The sequence below is a fragment of the Panthera tigris genome, chromosome C2 (genome assembly GCF_018350195.1).
Source record: "Panthera tigris isolate Pti1 chromosome C2, P.tigris_Pti1_mat1.1, whole genome shotgun sequence".
NCBI lineage: Eukaryota > Metazoa > Chordata > Mammalia > Carnivora > Felidae > Panthera > Panthera tigris.
Window position 1 is genome coordinate 108214803 of NC_056668.1, and position 20282 is coordinate 108235084.

General features: G+C 38.3%; 1 protein-coding gene across 1 annotated transcript in view; it reads left to right on the plus strand.

Moving 5' to 3' along the window:
* Positions 1-20282, plus strand: part of PLCH1 (phospholipase C eta 1) — a 210221-nt gene that overhangs the window by 183385 nt on the left and 6554 nt on the right. The window contains exons 15-23 of the mRNA XM_042956323.1: positions 1915-1986; positions 5380-5471; positions 6629-6726; positions 9971-10150; positions 10242-10349; positions 11605-11729; positions 15978-16062; positions 18468-18614; positions 18862-18941. Coding sequence (XP_042812257.1) covers positions 1915-1986; positions 5380-5471; positions 6629-6726; positions 9971-10150; positions 10242-10349; positions 11605-11729; positions 15978-16062; positions 18468-18614; positions 18862-18941 — 987 coding nt within the window. The remainder of the gene's footprint in view (positions 1-1914; positions 1987-5379; positions 5472-6628; positions 6727-9970; positions 10151-10241; positions 10350-11604; positions 11730-15977; positions 16063-18467; positions 18615-18861; positions 18942-20282) is intronic.

The window sequence follows — 20282 nt, forward strand, 5'->3', positions numbered from 1 at the left end:
TCCCCCATTATAAGTCTTATTACTTATCACAGTGTTGTTCGCTTGTCTCCACCATTAGATTGCAAGCCCAGTGAGGACAGAGTCTGCATCTGTTTTCCTTGCTGTCATCTTCATATACATGCCAAGTTCCTAGCACAATGTCTGATCCATGGATTCATTAAAAAATGTGGCACTGATGCTCAGGGGGAGGTCAAGTTGGAGATAGATATTTGTGTGTATAACCCTTCTATGTAAGGAGGTGGTGTGCAATGGGAGAAGTTGGTGGGGACAAGCCAGAGAGAAGATTTAGAGCTACACAGAACCCCTGTTTTATCAGCTACTAGCTTTGTAACTTTGGTCATATTATCCAACTTCACTGTACTTCTTATTTGTAAAATGGGATTTTAACCATACTTATCTCTGAGGGTGGTTGTATATACTAAATAAGAGTATATGGAATGCACTTAGCATAATCCTTGGAGATAGGTGCCTACCAAATAGGATGACCATATACCTCAACTCGTATGGGACAGCCCTGCTTCATACCTGTTGTCCCAGCGTAATTGTTAAAAGTGCCTCATTTCACTCTTAAAAGGGTTCTGTTTTGGACAATAAATGGCATGGTCCCATGACCAGTAGATGGGCTATTAGAAGCAGAGAGGAGCTCTGAAATTAGTCGATCCATTCTTTTCCCATTTCACAGGTAAGAAAACTGAGGTCAAGAGAAAGGGCTTGCCAGAGGACATTTATCTACTTAGTGTCAGAACTGGGTCTCCTAACTTGGAAAGAGGTGTTACTTTTAATGACCTTCTCTGGCTACCTTCTTAACTCCAGGGTTTTTGAACATTTAACGATCAGCTTCAATAGATCTTGAAAGGCAGTCAGTATACATTAACCAGTCAAATGAAATTACCCTGTAATCCCCCTATCCCACCGCTCTAGCATTTTCTGAACTGTCTCTTTCCCCAACCAAGTCTTAATCTTTTCTCCTCCCCACCCCAAATTACATCTTTGACTAGTCTCTATGGATATATGTCAGTGCCTCCCTGGCCTTTTGATTTTAAGTAGTTTTGCTCACCCACATTTACTCCATTTATGTGGTTATCTCTGTTTCTTCTCTGTTTAGCCAGAGCCCTAGGAGGATGGGGCCTGCCTATCTGTCCTTATATCATGTCATTAGCTGTGAACCAGCTAATACATATTTTTAGGGATGACGATTGAAAAAGAGTCTAAACCCTTTTCCCAGGGTGTCCTTTCTTTCCTCTAATGAGGCTTGAGCAAGGAGATCTCTAGCCTGGAAAATTAACCCACATGAGGCTACAATACCTCTTCCAAATGCTCACCACAGAGGGAATTAATTTCAGTGAACAGATAAGCTCTGCTGTGGTTTACTTAAACAAACAAAACCAATCTTATTATCTAATAGATGTGCTTGGATTTTATTTATTTTTAGTGTTTTAAAATCCCAAATAGCAGTATTCAATCAGTGTGATTATTATTTTTTCTCATTCAACAGAATTTAGCTCTTAACGACTTGGCCATTTTTCAAAATTAAATCTACCCTTTAACTGAAGATGATTTATCCCCACTCAGGGTATTTCAAAAGAATATACCTTGTGCTGTAGAGAGCCTTGCGAACAGGCTCTGGAGGGACCTGCACAGCTGGGCGTTACTGAGAGGCCTTCGACACCAGTTTGGGGAAGTTGTTGGCAGTTACTGTCTCCTGGTTGGTGCCCAGACCTCTCCATGCCAGTGTCTCCCTCTCTTGAGGTAGATCCCACAACCTTTGCAGTAGTGAAGGTGTGGAACAGCAACAAATGAACAAGACCTGTTTGCTCTCCCTAAGGCAGAGAGGGTTCCCCCGCCATTCCACCAGAACTAAGGAAAAAAAAGAGGGAGGAAGAGAAATAGTCATATTATGTTTTATTTACTCAGCATCCAGACGTGAAGGAAAATGGAAAGAAATCACATGGACGATCCCTCATGACCAACTTTGGAAAACATAAGGTATGAATTAAGAGCGACAAATGTGCATAATTCAGTTAATTTCAAGAAACTAGAGAGTAACAGGACAGTATCATCGCGACTTTGGAATAACTGAAGATTTCTTAAATAGGACTCCAGAAAAGAAAAAGATTAATAAGCCACTTTAAAATTTAAGAGCTTCTGTTCACTAAAAGTATCAAAAAGCGAAGAGCATACTGGTAAGAGTATTTTCAATATATATATCCAACAAAGGACTTGTATCTTGAATATATAAAGAATTCTTATAAATCAATAAAAATATCCCAGAGTTTTGTTTTATTTTGTTTTGTTTTGTTTTTTAAGTGGGCGAAAGACTTGAGTGGGCTTTCACAAAAGAAGATTTCCAAATGGCTAATATGGAAAAGGTGGTCACCCTTATCAATCCTCTAGGAAATGCAAATTAAAATGGTGATGAGATTTCCTACATATCCATCACAATAGCAGACATAAAATGATTGACAGCACTAACGGTTAGTGGAGATGCTGAGCAACTTGAACTTTATACACTGCCAATGGGAGTGTGCATTTGTGCAACTATCTCACACTGTTTCACAGTATCTACTAACGCTGTATTGTGCACCATGTCTTATCAGTTCCATTGTTGTGTTTCAGCCTCATGACATATACCTAATATTTATAGTGACATTATTTGTAATAGAATAAACAGGAAACAGTTCAAATGTTTGTCAACAACAGAATGTATAAAAATTGTGATATATTCACATAAGGGAATATTTTTCAGCAATGAAAACGACACAATTACAACTTTTTGCAATAAAATCTTTATAAACATGACATTGAACAAAAGAAGCCAGACCCAATGTAGTACATACAGTTTGATACCATTTATATGAAATTTAAAAACAGGCAAAAAAGGGGCGCCTGGTTGGCTCAGTCGGTTAAGCATCCGACTTCGGCTCAGGTCATGATCTCGCAGTCTGTGAGTTCGAGCCCCGCGTCGGCTCTGTGCTGACAGCTCAGAGCCTGGAGCCTGTTTCAGATTCTGTGTCTCCCTCTCTCTGACCCTCCCCCGTTCATGCTCTGTCTCTCTCTGTCTCAAAAATAAATAAATGTTAAAAAAAAAACAGGCAAAAAAGATCAATGAGGTCAAAGTCAGGATAGTAGTTACCTTTAGGGAGAAGGTAATGACTGAACGGGAGAGTCAGAAGGCTTTTGGACAGCTAATCCTCATTTGGATGATAGCACTTTGTGGAAAGTCATCATGCTGTGTACTTAAGATTGTATTTTTCTAAATGTGTACTATACTTCAATAAAAAGGTAAAATGTGTTATACAAGAAATCAATTATTGAATGGTAAACTTTATGCATGAGGTTTCTGTAAGGCTATTTCCTGTACTTTAAGTAGTGTTGTATCTGGAGTTTCCTGCTCCATCAATAGGATAATTTATTAAAAGGTGGGACAAGGTAGTCATTATAATAAAAAATTAAAAACAACCAAAATGTTCATCCATAAAGACTTATTCAGTCCATGATTCATTCACAGAACGAATAATTATACAACCATTGAAAGATGATCACTCTAAAGAGCTCAGCATGCAAAACATTGAATAAAGGAGTAAGGTCAAAAACTGATTATGTAGTACGTTAACTTTAATAAGATGTCACATCTATATAGAAAGAAAACATATCCTCATTTTTCCAAGTACTAGGCCATTGGTGATTCATTACTTATTTCTACATTTTACATTTTATATTTAAAAATGAACTTTGGGGAGCCTGGGTGTCTCAGTCCGTTAAGCATCCGACTTCGGCTCAGGTAGTGATCTCGCAGTTCGTGGGTTTGAGCCCTGTGTCAGGCTCTGTGCTGACAGCTCAGAGCCTGGAACATGTTTCGGATTCTATGACTCCCTCTCTCTCTCTGTCCCTCCCCTGTTCACACTCTGTCTCCATCTCTCAAAAAATAAATAAATCTTAAAAAATTTTTTTAAAAATGAACTTTAAAAAGACAGACCTATTATTATTATAATACCTCAAGTTACTGACGATCTGTAGAATTGGAGAAAATTTCATTTCTGATTACAACTACTCATTTAAATTAAAATTATTTTCCAAAGTAAATCTTTCATGGAATATTTTAGCTGCTATAGAATTAAAATTTATTATATCTCAAATCATATGAATGAATGTTCATAAGACTACATACAGCTTATCTTAATAAACAGGATTTTATTATTTATATTGAAAGCTAACATTATGTAGCTGACACAGTGACTTTCCATCTATCTCATTCAATCATCACAATAATCCTTTAAAATTGTTGTTACTGTTCTGTCCTTTTAAAAAACACAATAGGAAGCTGGAGAGGTTAGCCAGCTTGGTGATAGGCCAAGCTGGAACATGAAATCATCATGTGCTAGGGTTCCCACACTGTGCTCCCTGAGGTTCTCAAAACATCAGTAACACCTGAGAAAAATCCAGATTAAATTAGCGCCTTGTTATCAGTGCAATAGACCTGAGTGTGTTTGTGCCAGCTTGGGGTTTTATTTGTTGAGAAAGAGAAAATCTGGAGAGTGATATGGCCCCATGGTAACGCGGGGGTGGGCTCCCTTTTCCTTCCTAAGCTGCAGTCCTCAGATATCCAGGGAACTCATCTAAAGGTCTTACTTTTGTTTGTGGAAGGCGTAGTTTTGGTGGCAAGGTTTTCTGCAATTAGAGGCTCCCTCCCCATCTTTTGTTTTTCTGTTACGTATTGATAAATATTGGGGTTATCGCTAATGTGTTGGGATGAAACTGCATCATTCCAAAAAGGCTTTTTTTCTGACAGCCTTTAGTCCTACAGCCTTTCAGCCTAAATCCTGTGGGTAATAATTTTCATCCTTTTGCTAGAAATTAAAATGGACCACAATCTCAAAAGTGCAGTTTGATTTAGGCAGTTATTTGAATGCATGCTGATCAAAAGCAGGAAAAAGTTATTCGTGAAAAAAAAACTACTACTGTCTTTTTTTTAATCAAATTTGCCTTTTTTGAGTCAGCAGGAGTAGTAAGTTTCCTAAATAAGAGAATATTTTATCCCCTTGCAGTCATTTAAATAGATGTAACAACTCTGACCCTTCCATTCATGGAGACCTTCAATGCATGACTAATAAAGTCTTTCTAAAATCTACAGCTTATGTGGCTTAGAAGTCAGTCTTAAAGCATGAAACCCTCAGTTTTGCCTTAATATTCTAATATGATTATGACCATAGGCATGTTTGTTATTGATAGTAAGGCAAGGTGCAATATTTGGTTAATTTGTTTTCTTCCAGGTAATTGTCCTTTTTGTATATATTATAATGCCCAGTCCATTCTCCATACGTTGTAGATGTACCTGATGCAGTGAGTTTGTTGTTAAGTTTACTGTGATTTTTCTGGCAGAAAACCACAAAATCACGGTCTAAGTCTTATAGTACTGATGATGAGGAAGACACACAGCAGAATTCTGGCAAGGAAACTGGCCAGCTGTACAGGTAAGAATGTCCACGTTTTTTGCTCAGACTCCTAGAGCCTCTCCACCCCCCATCAGCTTGGCTTCGTTGTATGTATCTAGAGAATCAAGTCACATGGTCAAGTGCTCAGTGCAGCAGGACATGTGAAGATCAACTGGGTATGAGATAATAAGACATGTAAGGGACTTACACTGTGCCTGACACTCTTCCCAAGCAGTAGCTATAGAGAAGAGAGAGGGGCCACATGAGCTAGTACAGGGGGCTCTCCTAGGTGACTAAAGGAGAAGATGGGTCATGAGCACATGTAAGAGCCAGGCATCTGAGATCAGCCAGACTTGAAACTCTTGCTCCTTCAGCATTAACATGGGGCAAGTTAGGCTTCTCATATGTATCTATTTCTTAGGCTCATTGTAAAGATTAAAGGAAGTAAACTACTTAGCCCAATAATCCCTATTCCAATGAACTAAGCACTCAAAAATATTAGCTACTTTTTTTTATTATTGCCAATAGAATTTCAGATGAGTAAGATGATTTTCTGGCAGTTTGTGTATACAGTAGAGTCACAGAGGAATGTAAATTTTATCATAGATAAATGCACACACACACCCCTGTGTCTTTATTGAAAGACTGAAATTAAATGAAATTAAGAGCATGTAGGAATGGATGACATTTAGTGCTCAGTTAAATTTTATATTTAGCTTCACTTTGATGGAATGTTCATACATAAAAGAGTAACTAGTGAGGGCAGAGAGAATGTGTGTGGTTCCTACCCTTACGGTACAGAAAATTGAACACATATCTACAGTAAAGGATATAAGAGTGATGGGATCACCTTCCAGGAGACCTCTGCTGTGAATGTTCTCAAATAGAAGTCCAGGTTCTCCTGCCAAAGTGGAGGAGATGTCCAGTGAACTCTGGTGTTCCTCACTAGCTGGGTAACAATGGCAATCAAGCCCTTCACGACAGAACTCACAAATACATAATTTGTGATTCTCAGATGAGCATTGAATAAAACCACATGAGTTAGGGTGTGGTGATGGAAAGAGAGCTGAACCAGGAATCAAACTTGGGTCCTAATCCTGGCTCCATTAGGGGCTGGTAGGGAAGGTTGAGTAACCAAAAGCCTGAACGTCTTCCAGCTCTACAATGACATTTAGTCTTGGGTGTGTATTTCACAGGTTGGGTCGCCGAAGGAAAACCATGAAGCTCTGCCGAGAGCTCTCTGACTTGGTGGTGTATACAAACTCCGTGGCAGCCCAAGACATTGTGGATGATGGTAAGGACTGAGTTTTTCTTCTAGGATAAATTCTTGACCTTTCTTTGTCAACTGTTTGTTAATCATCAGCACACGTTTCTGGAACTGTGTAGAATCCAACGTAAGTGTCAGGAAACTGACTGCCAGTATAATGCTTAGTTCACCAGGAGGAGTATATTGATTACTGTGGTTGCCTGATTGGCTGGAGCTAGAGAAATTTCCTTCAGGGCTGAGGAGGACTTCATTATTCTGCAAAGACAAATGCATTACAGCAAGGTCTTGTCCAAGGCGTGAACTATGGAGACCTGACCTAGTTTGGTGGCCAGGTAACAGATGGACGTTCCTAGTGTGAATGACCAGAAGAAAGAAGAAATTAATTGGCTAAAATAGCACCTCAAAAAGCCCCATATTTTCTCATTGGAAGTTTTTACTTTGATGAAAAGTATTTATTTATTTATTTATTTTTAAATGTTTATTTTTGAGAGAGAGAGCGAGAGCACCCCAGATAGAGTGGGGAAGGGGCAGAGAGAGAGAGAGAGAGAGAGAGAGAGAGAGAGAATCCCAGAGTGCAGAGCCTGATGTGGGGCTTTGAACTCATGAACTGTGAGATCATGACCTGAGTAGAAATCAAGAGTCAGACACTTAACTGACTAAGCCACCCAGGCACCCCAATTTTGATGAAAATAATTTCATGCACAAATTGAAGTTTTAGCAGAAAGAGCAGGGATTTCAGAAGGACGGACTTTTCACTGTTTTTCACCTATTATTTGCCTTGTGTTGAGTTGAGAAATCCTAGTCACAGGTGTTCTTACCCTGGACTTTTCTGCTCTTCTGTACCCTCTTCCCTTCTCATTTCTGTTTTGTTCAGTTACTGAATATGCTTATGGAAATGAAGTACAGTCATGTGGCTTTTCAATCTAATTTTAATTTTAGTGGAATGAAATATAAGTTAAAAATCTCTCATTTTCCCAACAAGTCTTAGTGAAGGAAAAATGACATTTTGGTGAGTCTTCTGTCCATTACAAACCTCCAGGATTCTTTCCTCAGATCTTTTTTGTTTTTCCCATTCCACAAGTGTATCTTTTTCTGTGTACAGATTTTCTTACCTTTTGTGTTGATTCCTTCTTCAAATGGTGACAATTAAAAAAAAAGTAATTTCACATGAGGGAACATGAGAAACTGGTTTTCTTAGCAAGTGAACAACGCATCCTTATAATAACCACCCATAGCTAGAAAATAAACTCAGTGAGTGGTTTAATGGTGTTACAGGTGTATTTGGTTTAGAGGAATATAATTTCTTTTTTTAATTTTTAAAAAGTTTTTATTTATTTATTTTTGAGAGAGAGAAAGAGAGAAACCAAGGGAGGGGCCAAGAGAGAGGGACAGAGAGAGAATCCCAAGCAGGCTCCGCATTGTCAACACAGTGCCCGATGCAGGGCTCGAACTCACAAACTATGAGATCATGACCTGAGATGAAACCGAGAATTGGACACTTAATCGACTGAGCCACCCAGGTGCCCCTAGAGGAATATAATTTCTAATAAATACTTTAAGTAATCATAATTCTCTTAGCTTAATGGAAAATAATATTGAGTACTCTTTAGCTCTTGAAGTTAGGAGTTTTTGTTGTGTGTGTGTGTGTGTGTGTGTGGCCACAAAATGAGCATTAAATAATGAATGCATGTCTTATCCCAATGCAAAGCAACTCAAATCTATTCATATGCTAATTTATATGTGCCTAATTAGTAAGGTCATCTTAATGATAATGTGTCCATATTTATGTGGAGAGACATAGAAAACAGTGGTACTGATTATAGTGTTTCTGCATCTGAATGTGGCTTGTCAAAAAGAGCGTATTTCTTCCTAGCTTGTTTAAAGCATTGCTCATCAAAATCTGCAGAAGATTATTTTTAGTATGCTTGACATATGTAAACTTTGTTAATAAGTATGTCAATAAAATATATGTGATAAGGAAAGAGTCTATATGAGGGAAATCATCTAATTAAAAACTGCAATGCTCTTATTTCTTTGCCTCTATCTTGTATACATGATCATCCCAAGTTCCATCTCTAGAGTATAACTGGCAGTCATTTGGCCAGCATTTAATATCTAAGGGTATACAATCCTGAGGACAACAGGGACCTTGGGAAACTGTGTGCTCCAATGAACATGCAGTGTGGGTATGGTTCTGGCCCAGCTGGCCCAGCAAAACTCTGTAGTTCAGCTCCTTGGCTATATGAGCTGTGTCCCTCAGTCTGGGTTCCAACATATTTAGCTTGTCAGAGTAAACACTGAAATGGGAATGAGGCTCTGGGCAAGTTTGGTTCTTTATTTAGGCTGGCTTCTTTCAGAACACATATGGCTGGTCATTTTGGAGGTAGGGTGTGGATGTTTGGTGAAGGGGTAGGAGTAGTAGGGGCATTATAGACATGGGATTGGGAGGAAAGGGTAGGAAATTGAATGCTTGGTGGGAGGTTACCTCCATCATGACCCTCAAATTGGCAGCCATCTTGGCCCTGGATTGACACCTCCTGATGATAGTCAGGAAACGTTAATATAGGCTTCCGGTTCTTTCACCTCCCTTTGTATTTCTCATTGTATGTATGGAGGGTGGATGATGGTTCTTGTTTCCGAGATTTTATTTTTTTATAATGCTCTTTACAAATCTTCCTCCACTATTAACTCCTACTCATAATTCTATCTAAGTTAACATTAAAACCCTTTTTTTTCTTTTTTGGAATTGGTCTTTTATTTTCTTGGACCCTGAATGCTATCCGTTAATATGTGTTTCACATGAATGTTTTGTAGATGAATGCCTTCAATGAATGTCTCCCTGTGGTCAGGAATAAGTTTCATAGTTTTATTTATCCATGACTGTCTATATCTTTGGCAAAGATACTCTGTTGGACTCATGCCCCTAAAAAGCAATTTTTGTGCCAGCCCTCATCATACTAGCCAGATAGGCATGAATTAGTGACATGTTTTGAGTTCCTGGGAGAACAGGGGACTCAGAAACATACAGTTATGCCAGCCAGACGTGCACCTCTGATTTGGCCTCAGAATGGCTAAAGAGTCCTCAAAATGGCTAAAGAATGGGGTTTTATGGATCTTTCTTGGTTAGAAGCTACTGCTACTCTGGTTGAATTCACTCTTTTGCTCTGCATTTTATTATGGGTATAATCTGACATAGGTAAAAGTCCTTGGTGACTGGTGTTTTCTTGGCAGGGGCTCTCACTTTTCTTTTTCCTTTATTAAAAACTGCCAGGAACCACAGGGAATGTGTTATCATTTAGCGAAACAAGAGCACATCAGGTGGTTCAGCAGAAATCGGAGCAGTTCATGATTTATAACCAAAAGCAGCTCACGAGGATTTACCCCTCTGCCTACCGCATTGATTCCAGTAACTTCAACCCTCTGCCGTACTGGAATGCAGGCTGCCAGCTAGGTGCGTATGCCTTGGGAAGAAGTGTTTCTCCGTATGTCCTGACTCTATGCTGCTGTCTTGCCTAATTCTCTCAAACTTTGAACTTGCACAGTGGCACTGAACTACCAGTCTGAAGGGCGAATGATGCAGTTAAACCGAGCCAAATTCAAGACAAATGGCAATTGTGGCTATGTCCTCAAACCCCAGCAAATGTGCAAAGGTGTGTGTTCATTTCACGGTTGTCTCTCTGAATGCAGGTAACCTTATTGAAGGAACTCTCTGCAAAATGTGATACATCAGTGTTCTCCAACATGATTCTTATAAAAAAATTTTGATACTGATTTACTTTTGAGAGAGAGAGAGCATGTGGGGAGGGGCAGAGAGAGAGAGAGAGGGAAACAGGATCGGAAGCAGGGTCTGCACTGACAACAGAAAGCCTGATGTGGGGCTCGAATCTGTGAACCATGAGATCATCACCTGAGCCGAAGGCATCCACTTAACCGACTGAGCCACCCAGGTGCCCCTGCAACATGATTTTTAAAAAAATAGATAGGTTAAGGTATTGGCATGCAAATTAAACAACTGTTTAATGTTTGGGTAGCATGGTGTTTAGAATGTTCTCTTGTGAGGTTTTTTATGTTAAGAGGGACATGGATAGCCATGGATCATTATCTGAAATCCAGTGTCCCAGCGTGATACTCCCTGGGCATCACTTATAAATTGTGCTGCCTTCTAAGGTCTGAGCCCTGTCTTTCAGAAACTCCGTGAGTATAAGCGAGTCTGAAACCTGCTAGCAAAATTAAAATACCACCTGAAACAATTGTATCAAGCCCTTTTAGTCTTTGTTAGCGCTAACAAAAAAGAAAAGATAATGTAGCGTTAGATCAAGAAACACTTCTTTTTGGCTCTGCTCATTAAAATTCTTTTAAAAATTTCCAAATTGGCTTTTTAACAATTCAGGTAAAAAAGCGTTGACAGATGTGCCTTCTGGATTTTATGCTTTGCATGTTTTCTTACTCTTCTATTTACTCAGTTTCAGGTCTTCTTTCCGTTTGTTATATTCACTGTCTATACCTATGATAGTTTAAGTTAGGGGATTATTCACATCTGACATAACTGCTCTTCTTCTCTACACTATTGGCATTCCAATAACATGCTTCTCTTCCCTCATGCCATGATTGATAATTGCATCACAGATGTTTCAAATTGGCCCATTCTTTTGCCTTTGGGAGCATGGATTCTAGCAAAAACCACAGCTATAGAAATGCCAGCTGGCATTGCCTTCGGTCAAAAGCCACACTGATAGTTATGTGATCATTTCTTTTCTCTAAAAAACACTGTAGTAATTCAGCATTTGTCGTTTCTTTGTTCTACATGCTTAAACTGTGTGTGTGTGTGTGTGTGTGTGTGTGTGTGTGTGTGTGTTTTCCCATGTTACCAGCCTCAGATTTTAACCTCTGCTTTATTTGGCTTAGGTACTTTCAACCCTTTCTCTGGTGATCCACTTCCTGCCAACCCCAAAAAGCAGCTCATCCTGAAAGTGATCAGCGGACAGCAACTCCCCAAACCTCCAGACTCCATGTTTGGAGACCGAGGCGAGGTAAGCCACATGTATGAACATGTTAATTACGTGATTATTTTATTATGTTTATATTGTATCTGAAATATCTTCAGAATTCTCTGTCTCTCTCACTCTCTATGTGTGTATGTGTATGTGTTCACAAATGAGCACTGACCTCAGCTCATCAGATATCAACTGACTTATTGGCAAAGCACACATGGTTCCTTCTGGAATGCAGTGTACCTTCTATTTTGGAGGCATGCTCATGTCCTTCTTCTCAGAGAAGGTCTATCACCCCAGGCTCTTTGCCTGGATCTTGAATGTTGACTGGGGACACCACATAGTTCTGGTGTTGGGTTCCACCGTAAGCTCTGTGTTGCAAATCTCAGCTGACCCGTGATACCCTGTGGCCACCCACCTCACCTTGTCAACCTTCGTTCCCATTCTCCACAGTGGCCATTTCCAGCCTTCTCTCTCCTCGAACCTGTGTTCTCATCACTTCCTTCTCATCTTCAACAGATGGCACCGTGTCCTACTTCTCAGGAAGTAGGAGCTTCATATGGGACCATTTGTTCCATCTCCATTGCCTCCAGCCTAATCCACACCACCATTGTCTCTTGTCAGTTCTGCTGTGGTAACCTCCCAGCTGACTGGTCTCCCTGTGGCCATTCTGTCCTCTAAGCAGCAGGAGTAATTGGGCAGTGTCAGAATATGTATCCTTACCTCTCCTTTCCTTCTTTCTTTTCTTCACTGTCTGCAAAAATGAGGACTCACTTCTTACTTTTTCTCTCAAACTTTTTATTTTGAAAATTTTAAACCTCAGAAAAGTTGGAATAGTAAAATTAATGCCACATCTCCAGCACCTAGATTCACTTATAAAATTACAAAATTTGTTACATTTCCTTTCTCTCTCTTTCATGTGTAAATGTATTTATATATGTGTGCATAAGTATATTTTATGTGTGTGTATATGTATATATATATATGTATATGTATATATACATATACACACAAGTGCAAATACACACATTTGCATTTCTTTGCAGTCATTTGAGAATAAATTGTTGGCATTATGACCTTTCACCCCTAAATACATACCATCTTCAGCATTTATCTCCTAAAAATAAGAACGTTCTCCTGTATAGCCATAATAAAGGCATGACTTTTAACATTCATGCAATAATATTATCTAATATAAAATCAATATTCAGTTTTCTCCAGTTATCCCCAAATTGTCCTTATGTCCTTTTTTTTTTTCTTTATGTATTCAGGATCCAATCAAGGATCACACATTGCTTTTAATTGTCATTTCTCTCTGGCCCCTTTTTTTTTTTTTTTAAACAACAACAACATTTTTAAATGTTTGTTTATTTTTGAGAGACAGAGAGAGGCAGAGCATGAAGGGGGGAGGATCAGAGAGAGAGGGAATCACAGAATCTGAAGCAGACTCCAGGCTCTGAGCTGTCAGCACAGAGCCTGATGCGGGGCTCGAACTCACAAATTGTGAGATCATAACCTGAGCCGAAGTCGGAGGCTTAACTGACTGAGACACCCAGGTGCCCCTCTCTGGTCCTTTTAAATTCTACAGCAGTCCTCCGGCTTTCTTGTTTTGTTTTCATGATATCGACATTTTACAAAATGCCCAAGTCAGTTATTTTTAGAAAGTCCTTCAATTTGAATTTAATGTCCTGATTGCTTCTTCATGAATGGAATAAACATAAATGTATTTGTCAGGAGTACTCCCTGGGCAACGTTGTGTCCTTCTCAGTACATCACATCAGGATCTGTGTGATGTCACTTTATTCAGTGATTGATCACATTACTTGAATAGGGGGTTTCTTCCAGGTGTTTTTCATTGTCTAGTTATCTCTTTACCTTTGTAACTAATATATAGTGTGGGGGAGTTAGAGTAATTTTTTATATATATGAGGAAATATGGTTTTTTTGGTCATTAAAATAAAACCCAATCTCCTTAACTTGGCTTATAAGGTTCTCTATCAGGAGATTTCAACTTTTCTTGAGCCATGGAACCCTTTGGTATATAATGTAGCCATCTGGACCCCTTCTCAGAATAAAAATTTTGATGCATAAAATAAAATATGTAGGGATATACTGGAAATCAGTTATATTGAAATTCACTTATCAAAATATTAAAAATAAATTGTGATATGCATATATCTATTAATGCAATAAATAGCAGGATCTAGGGGTTGGTTTATTAACTATTAGAATTTTGAAGCCGTGATAAATGTAGATGATACATGGAAATTTCTGCAACAACTGTAATAGGACACAAAAGCATCCATGATTTCTACCAGATACAAAATTACAATTCTAGTAGTATTATATTGGGCTTTAGTCATAAGCTAATGAAAATAAAGAGAAGATAAAGATACAGTTTTTCCCCCTATCCAGGCTCCCTGAATTCTCAACCCATGATCTCTCACGTTGTTTATCCGTCTGAGAATGAAATAACCATTAGTCTTGCTTTCATTCAGAAAACTGATTGTCATCTTAAATTTTCATCTTGTTCTCCACATATGATATATTACCATCTCCTCGGACTTCTACCTCCCACACCTCTTTCCAGTCTTGCTGCCAACCATCCAATTCTGTTCTTCCAGCATCTCAGCTGGATTACTGTATGTGGAAGCAGACACTGGTGTCTCAAGTTTGCATTTGAGGAAACTGAAGCACAGATACTTGCCTAAGGCAGCACAGGAGCCAAGTTTTGAAGTAGGAAGTTGCTCTTCAAGTCTGTGGTTTTCTTGAAGTCCTTATGAACAGAAGTCAGAAGTCATACTTATTAGTTGCCCCCCAAAATCTGAGCTACCCAATTGTCCAGTTTTAGCACAGGGTTCTATTCAAAGGAAAAACCTCTAGCATAAAATGCCCTATTGAAAATGAATAAACATCAGAGTTTATGTAGTAGACAAAAAGTATGTGTATCCACCCAATTTTCTCAGCATGTTTTTCCAGCATTCTTCTAGCTCTTATTTCCTGAAGCTCCCCCCAAAACACCATATTCCCCTTACGTCCCCAGTTCCTAGAACATGTTTTCTCAGACTTCATTAGTCTCTCCTTTACACTTTTAGATCTGCTCTTTCTGGAGTCTTTAGGTTCCAGTCTTTCATTGCTCATTATCCAGAACTTGCATGATAAAAGAGCTTATTTGCATGATAAAATCAGGATCCCTTCTGGAGGCTAGGGGATGTGGGGAATGTGGGAAAGAAGACTAAGCATTCAGTTTTTCTATTGATTCCTTCTTAGTCTTTTAATTTTTTGACCTAATGTAACTTTAAAAGAGCAGTTAAGTGTCTGACTTCAGCTCAGGCCATGGTCCCATCAGGCTCTGTGCTGACAGCTCGGAGCCAGAGCCTGCTTCAGATTCTGTGTCTTCCTCTCTCTCTGGCCCTCCTCTGTTCACACTGTCTCTCTGTCTCTCTCAAAAATAAATAAACATTAAAAAAAAATTTAAAGTTACATTATAGTACTCAGTTGATTTAAATACAGTAAAGTGCACAAATCAAATGTGGATAGCTTGATTAATTATTGTTTATGCAACCCAGATCCAGACAGAACATCTGAGAAACCCCCCCAGAAGGCTTCTATTCACTCTTCCAGTAAATATCTATTCCCAACCCCCAAATCAAACACCAGCCCCTATCACAACAGATTAATTGTGCTATGATCAACTTGTATGTAAATGGACTCTTACAGTATGTACTCCTTTTTTTTTTAAGATTTTATTTTTTAAATAATCTCTATACCCACTGTGGGGCTCAAGCTCACGACCCTGAGATCAAGAGTTGCAAGCTCTTCCAACTGAGCCAGCTAGGCACCCCTAGTATATTCTCTTCTATGTCTGAATTGCTCAACGTTATGTCTCTGTACCAGAACTTTTTTTCATTGCTGTATGATAGTCATTAAATGAATAGTCCACAATTCATCCCTCCTACTCATGATACACATGTAGGTTGTTTCCAGTGTGTGACTATTATGAATATGGCTGCTCTGAGCATGGACAAAAGGTCTCATTTCTGTTGGGTATATACCTTGAACTGGACTTGTGGGTTCATTGGATAAAATTTGTGTAGCATCAGTAAATACTGGCAAACAAAAATTTAATCTTCTGGTTATGTTTCGTATATCTAAATCTGTTGTTCAGTTTCTCTTTCTTAGTAAGCACCTAATAAAATGGTTTGCTGTTGAAATGTGGCCAATATTCTCAATTAACACACACGTAGAAATGTATCAGTTGTAATAATACTCTCTTTATTTACGTAGATCATTGATCCTTTTGTCGAAGTTGAAATTATTGGATTGCCAGTAGACTGCTGTAAAGATCAAACTCGCGTAGTAGATGACAATGGTAAGATGATAATCTGTTTGCTTTTCTTTTTTTAATGGTCAGTTATTTATTTATTTATTTATTTTGAAAGAGAGAGAGAGAGAGAGAGAGAGAGAGAGAGTGCAAGTGGGGGTGGGGGCGGGGGGTGGGTGGGTGGCTGCGGTGCAGAGAGATAGGGAAACAGAATCAGAAGCAGGCTCGAGGCTCTGAGCTGTCAGCACAGAGCCTGACGCGGAGCTCAAACTGCGAGATCATTGACCTGAGCTGAAGTCGGGCGCTTAACCGACTGAGCCACCCAGGTGCCCTCATAATCTGTTTACTTTTTATCAAGAAGCTCTAAAAACAAAATTTGTACTGAAAAAGAAAAATTTATCTTGTGGAAAAGAAACAGATCCCTAAAATTTGTAACTGCCATCTGAATTTTATGTTAAAATCTTTTAAACACATAAAACTGAGTAAGTGTGGGTTTGGTGCATGGTATGTTCTGGTGGATGTTGTAATCTAGGCTCCTAAATTCTTTGCTTTTGAAGCAAATTGTGTGTGTGTGTGTGTGTGTGTGTGTGTGTGTGTGTGTGTGTGTGTGTGTTTTCCCTAATGAAGAGAATAAATGTTATTTTAAAGGGCTGGGTTAAAAATTAGGAAAATGCCTCTGTGTTTTCATGACATAGTTGCTTCAAAGCTCTCATTCATGAAGCCTACATGTCTTGATGATGTTTCATTCTTTTTCTGGAGCATGTAAAACTCTAAAGGCAAGTGCAGCATGCACTGGCAAGTTGACTTCTTGATATGTGCATCTGGTCTATTGGCAGCATTCTTGTATTCTGGTCATGATGTAAAACAAAGCTTTCTTTACCCAAGCCTCATGTCTTTTTCTTGGTAATCTTCTTAAATGGGGTTTGTTCATATATTTGACAAACATTGTGGCATACCTATTTTTTTTCAGTCTCTAGTCATTAATACTTGAACTCTAAACCTCAGTGCTCAAAACATTCAGGAAATTAGAGGTTCATAGTGAGACCCTAGGTATTTTCTAGTTTAAGGAAAGGAATTTGGGGATTCAAGAATAGCATAAGCCTATGACTTTAGGAAATGACATGCTTAAAGGAAGCAAACTTCCTATATTGCATTTTCCTACCAATGCCCATTGGTGGTGTGTTTTTTTCTGGTTTTTGTTTTTGTTTTTGTTTTAGTCTCAGAAGTAATTGAGAGGTCATTACTAAGTTAACAAAAACATAATCTCTTCTCTTGTTCAGGAGGGGCATCTCAGTGATTTCAGTCCATAATTACTTCCTTTTCTGAGGCATTTAATAGGGTCAGGTGGCTGATGCCTCCTGACTGCTGTATTTGATAAAACTTATTTGCATTTTTAGAAAAGAGAAACAAATTTACAGAGTATTTGAATTTTTAGCAGTTTATATAATTATTTTGTCTGAGAAAATTTTATCAAGAAATAAGTGTATTTTTACTTTGAGAATATGAGTTAAATTATATATCTTTCTATTTATTTTCAATGGCTATGAAAATACATCTTTCATGTATTAAGGTCTAGCTTCATGAGAAGCCACTGGAAAACAATAGGGTGTAGTCTAATTCAGCTCTGTAACTAGTGTGACTTTAGGTGTATTCTTTTCTCGGAATATCAATTTTCTCAACTACAAAATGACTTATAAATACTTACATTTCTTACCTTAAAAAAAGCATTTATAACTTGTGTAATTTAAAAAAGTTGTGTAGTTTTGAAAAATAGCATGTATTTTTTCTGAATTAGAAAAAACCCAAAACCCTGTCTTGCCATCCTTAGAGAATTGCCATAAGAATTAAGTAAGATGCCATATGTACAGTGGCATTGGAACCTGCACAGGACCTTATAAAATGTTTGCTGGTGATTAATTATAGTAGCAGAATCTTTTGTGGGTGAGAAGCATGATTATATTTGGCAAAGTATCTCTTTCTCTCTCTTTTTCTTTTTTTCTTTCTCTCTCTTTTTCTTTTCTTTTCTTTTCTTTCTTTCTTTCTTTCTTTCTTTCTTTCTTTCTTTCTTTCTTTCTTTCTTTCTTTCTTTCTCCCTCCTTTTTTCTTTTCTTTTTCCTAAAGCATTATTCTTAGACCACTACTAAAGGTACTTTTTGAGCTTACTGAAGCATTCTGAAATTGCCTAAAGGAACTTTCCCTACAATGCAGTTTGGCATCAAAGATTATTAGAATTGATGTAATCACTTACAGGCAATTTTCCTACCAATTATTTTCTGGCAATGGGGCAAATTCCAAGGGTTTATTTCAGGAAGGCATCCTGGAGTGGCTTGGTCATCTTCACGAGTTTAATAACCATTGCAAGCAATTTTCAGTCTGCTTTGCAGGCGATGCTGCCAATTCATTTTTAGTCAAGCCCTTTGCTTTTCTGATTTTTCTCTTCCTATTTCTCTGAGGATTTAACCCTGTGTGGGAAGAAACCCTGACATTTACAGTACACATGCCAGAAATAGCTTTGGTTCGGTTCCTTGTGTGGGATCATGATCCGATTGGACGAGACTTTGTTGGACAAAGAACCGTGACCTTCAGCAGCTTAGTGCCGGGTAGGTATAGGCTGGCTTTTCCTTTCTAGGCTGACCATTCAGTTTTCTTTGGAAAACTTAATATATGATATGTGATATACACAACATATGGCATATATGATATATAAACTATGTATTATATGAGTGTTGACATGTTTTATGAAATGTAAAGAATTATAGTAAAGTCAAATACTTAATTCAGTTGCACCAATGGGAAAGCCAAATGTAAGTTCAAGTAAAAGGAAACTGTTTTCTCTGCTTTTATCAGGCTACCGGCATGTCTATTTGGAAGGACTGACAGAAGCATCCATATTTGTCCACATAACAATCAATGAAATCTATGGAAAGGTGAGAAAGATTGTAGTGCTTAAAGCCACATGCAACAATAATGCGGTCCTTAATAAACTTATTTTTTGACTGATTGCTTAAAAGGAACATACATCTTGACAAAGCTGTTCTTTAGCAGAAAACTATTGAGAAGCCTAGCGAGCCCAGTGTGCTATCCTATCAGGTCCCATCTTGATCCACATGTGTTCCTTCCATTGTTCTGGGGTGTGTACTCATTGCTTCCACCCAGGGGGGCTCTCTGGGCTTATGAGAAAGCTGCTATTCTCTCAGATGATCATTTGTTTCACTAAAACAATAAATATATAGTTAAACATTAAATTTTATTTAAATACTTAAGAAGACCTAGCTGGCTGCAGCAGGAAATGTAGTGTCTCAGATGTTTGATGAATTACGAGTACTAACCAGACTGTGATTCTAGCCAGTTCTAGGCAGGAGGTGTTCATTTGGTGCCTTTGTATTTAACTGAAAACCTAAAACTCCCCACCCACGGGAATTTTAAGGACTTTATAAGGACTCTTTCTTTTAAGAAATAGACTATAAAAATGTAACCTATTTTTCTCCTCGTGCTGTTCTCTTCAGTACACAGCTCACTTGAGGTTTACAAATCAATAGGCTATCCTGTAGGCACACCAAGTAATTGGGGATTTGGCCACTAGAATGAATTTCCAGGACCAGATGTGATTTGGAGGGACTGTAAGAGCATTGACTAGCACCTTGGAATGTCCAGTGTTCTTTATTACAAAGTCTCCTGTAGACTTCTATATATTCTCTGTGCCTTATCTTCCTCAGCTATAAATGTAGGGTAAAAATAGTACCTACCTCGTCAATACGCTATCCTTATCCTTAGAAAGCTGCCTACCATATAGTAAATGTTCAAAAATGTTGGTTAATATTAATACTGTTGTAACTGCAAGCCAAATTCTAGGGAGTGGACCAATTCAGGCTGAATTAGAGGGTATAATGTTTAGCTGTACATCGGCCGGTATGGGAGGGGCACTAAGGATTCTAATTTCTAAGAGTAGTGAAGTTTTATTCTGTGATGTTCTGTGTTTAATCCTTGGTTTCTGCCCATGCTGTTTGTTGAAATGCTTCCTCTGGCACAATTGCACACAAATGTAAACGTTAGAAAATGATTCTTGAATTTCTAGGAATCCCAGGTTAACAAAGTAGTAGTATCTCTAGCATTTATCAGGCTTGAGGGAAACAATAAAATTCAGAATTTGTTTAAAACTTGAACCAGAAATAAATTAAAATGTGAAAAAGAAAGTGTTCCATAGGATTTCCATGTTCCTACATAGATGTCTTCCTCAAGTCACATTATATATTACTTTCAAGGTGTAT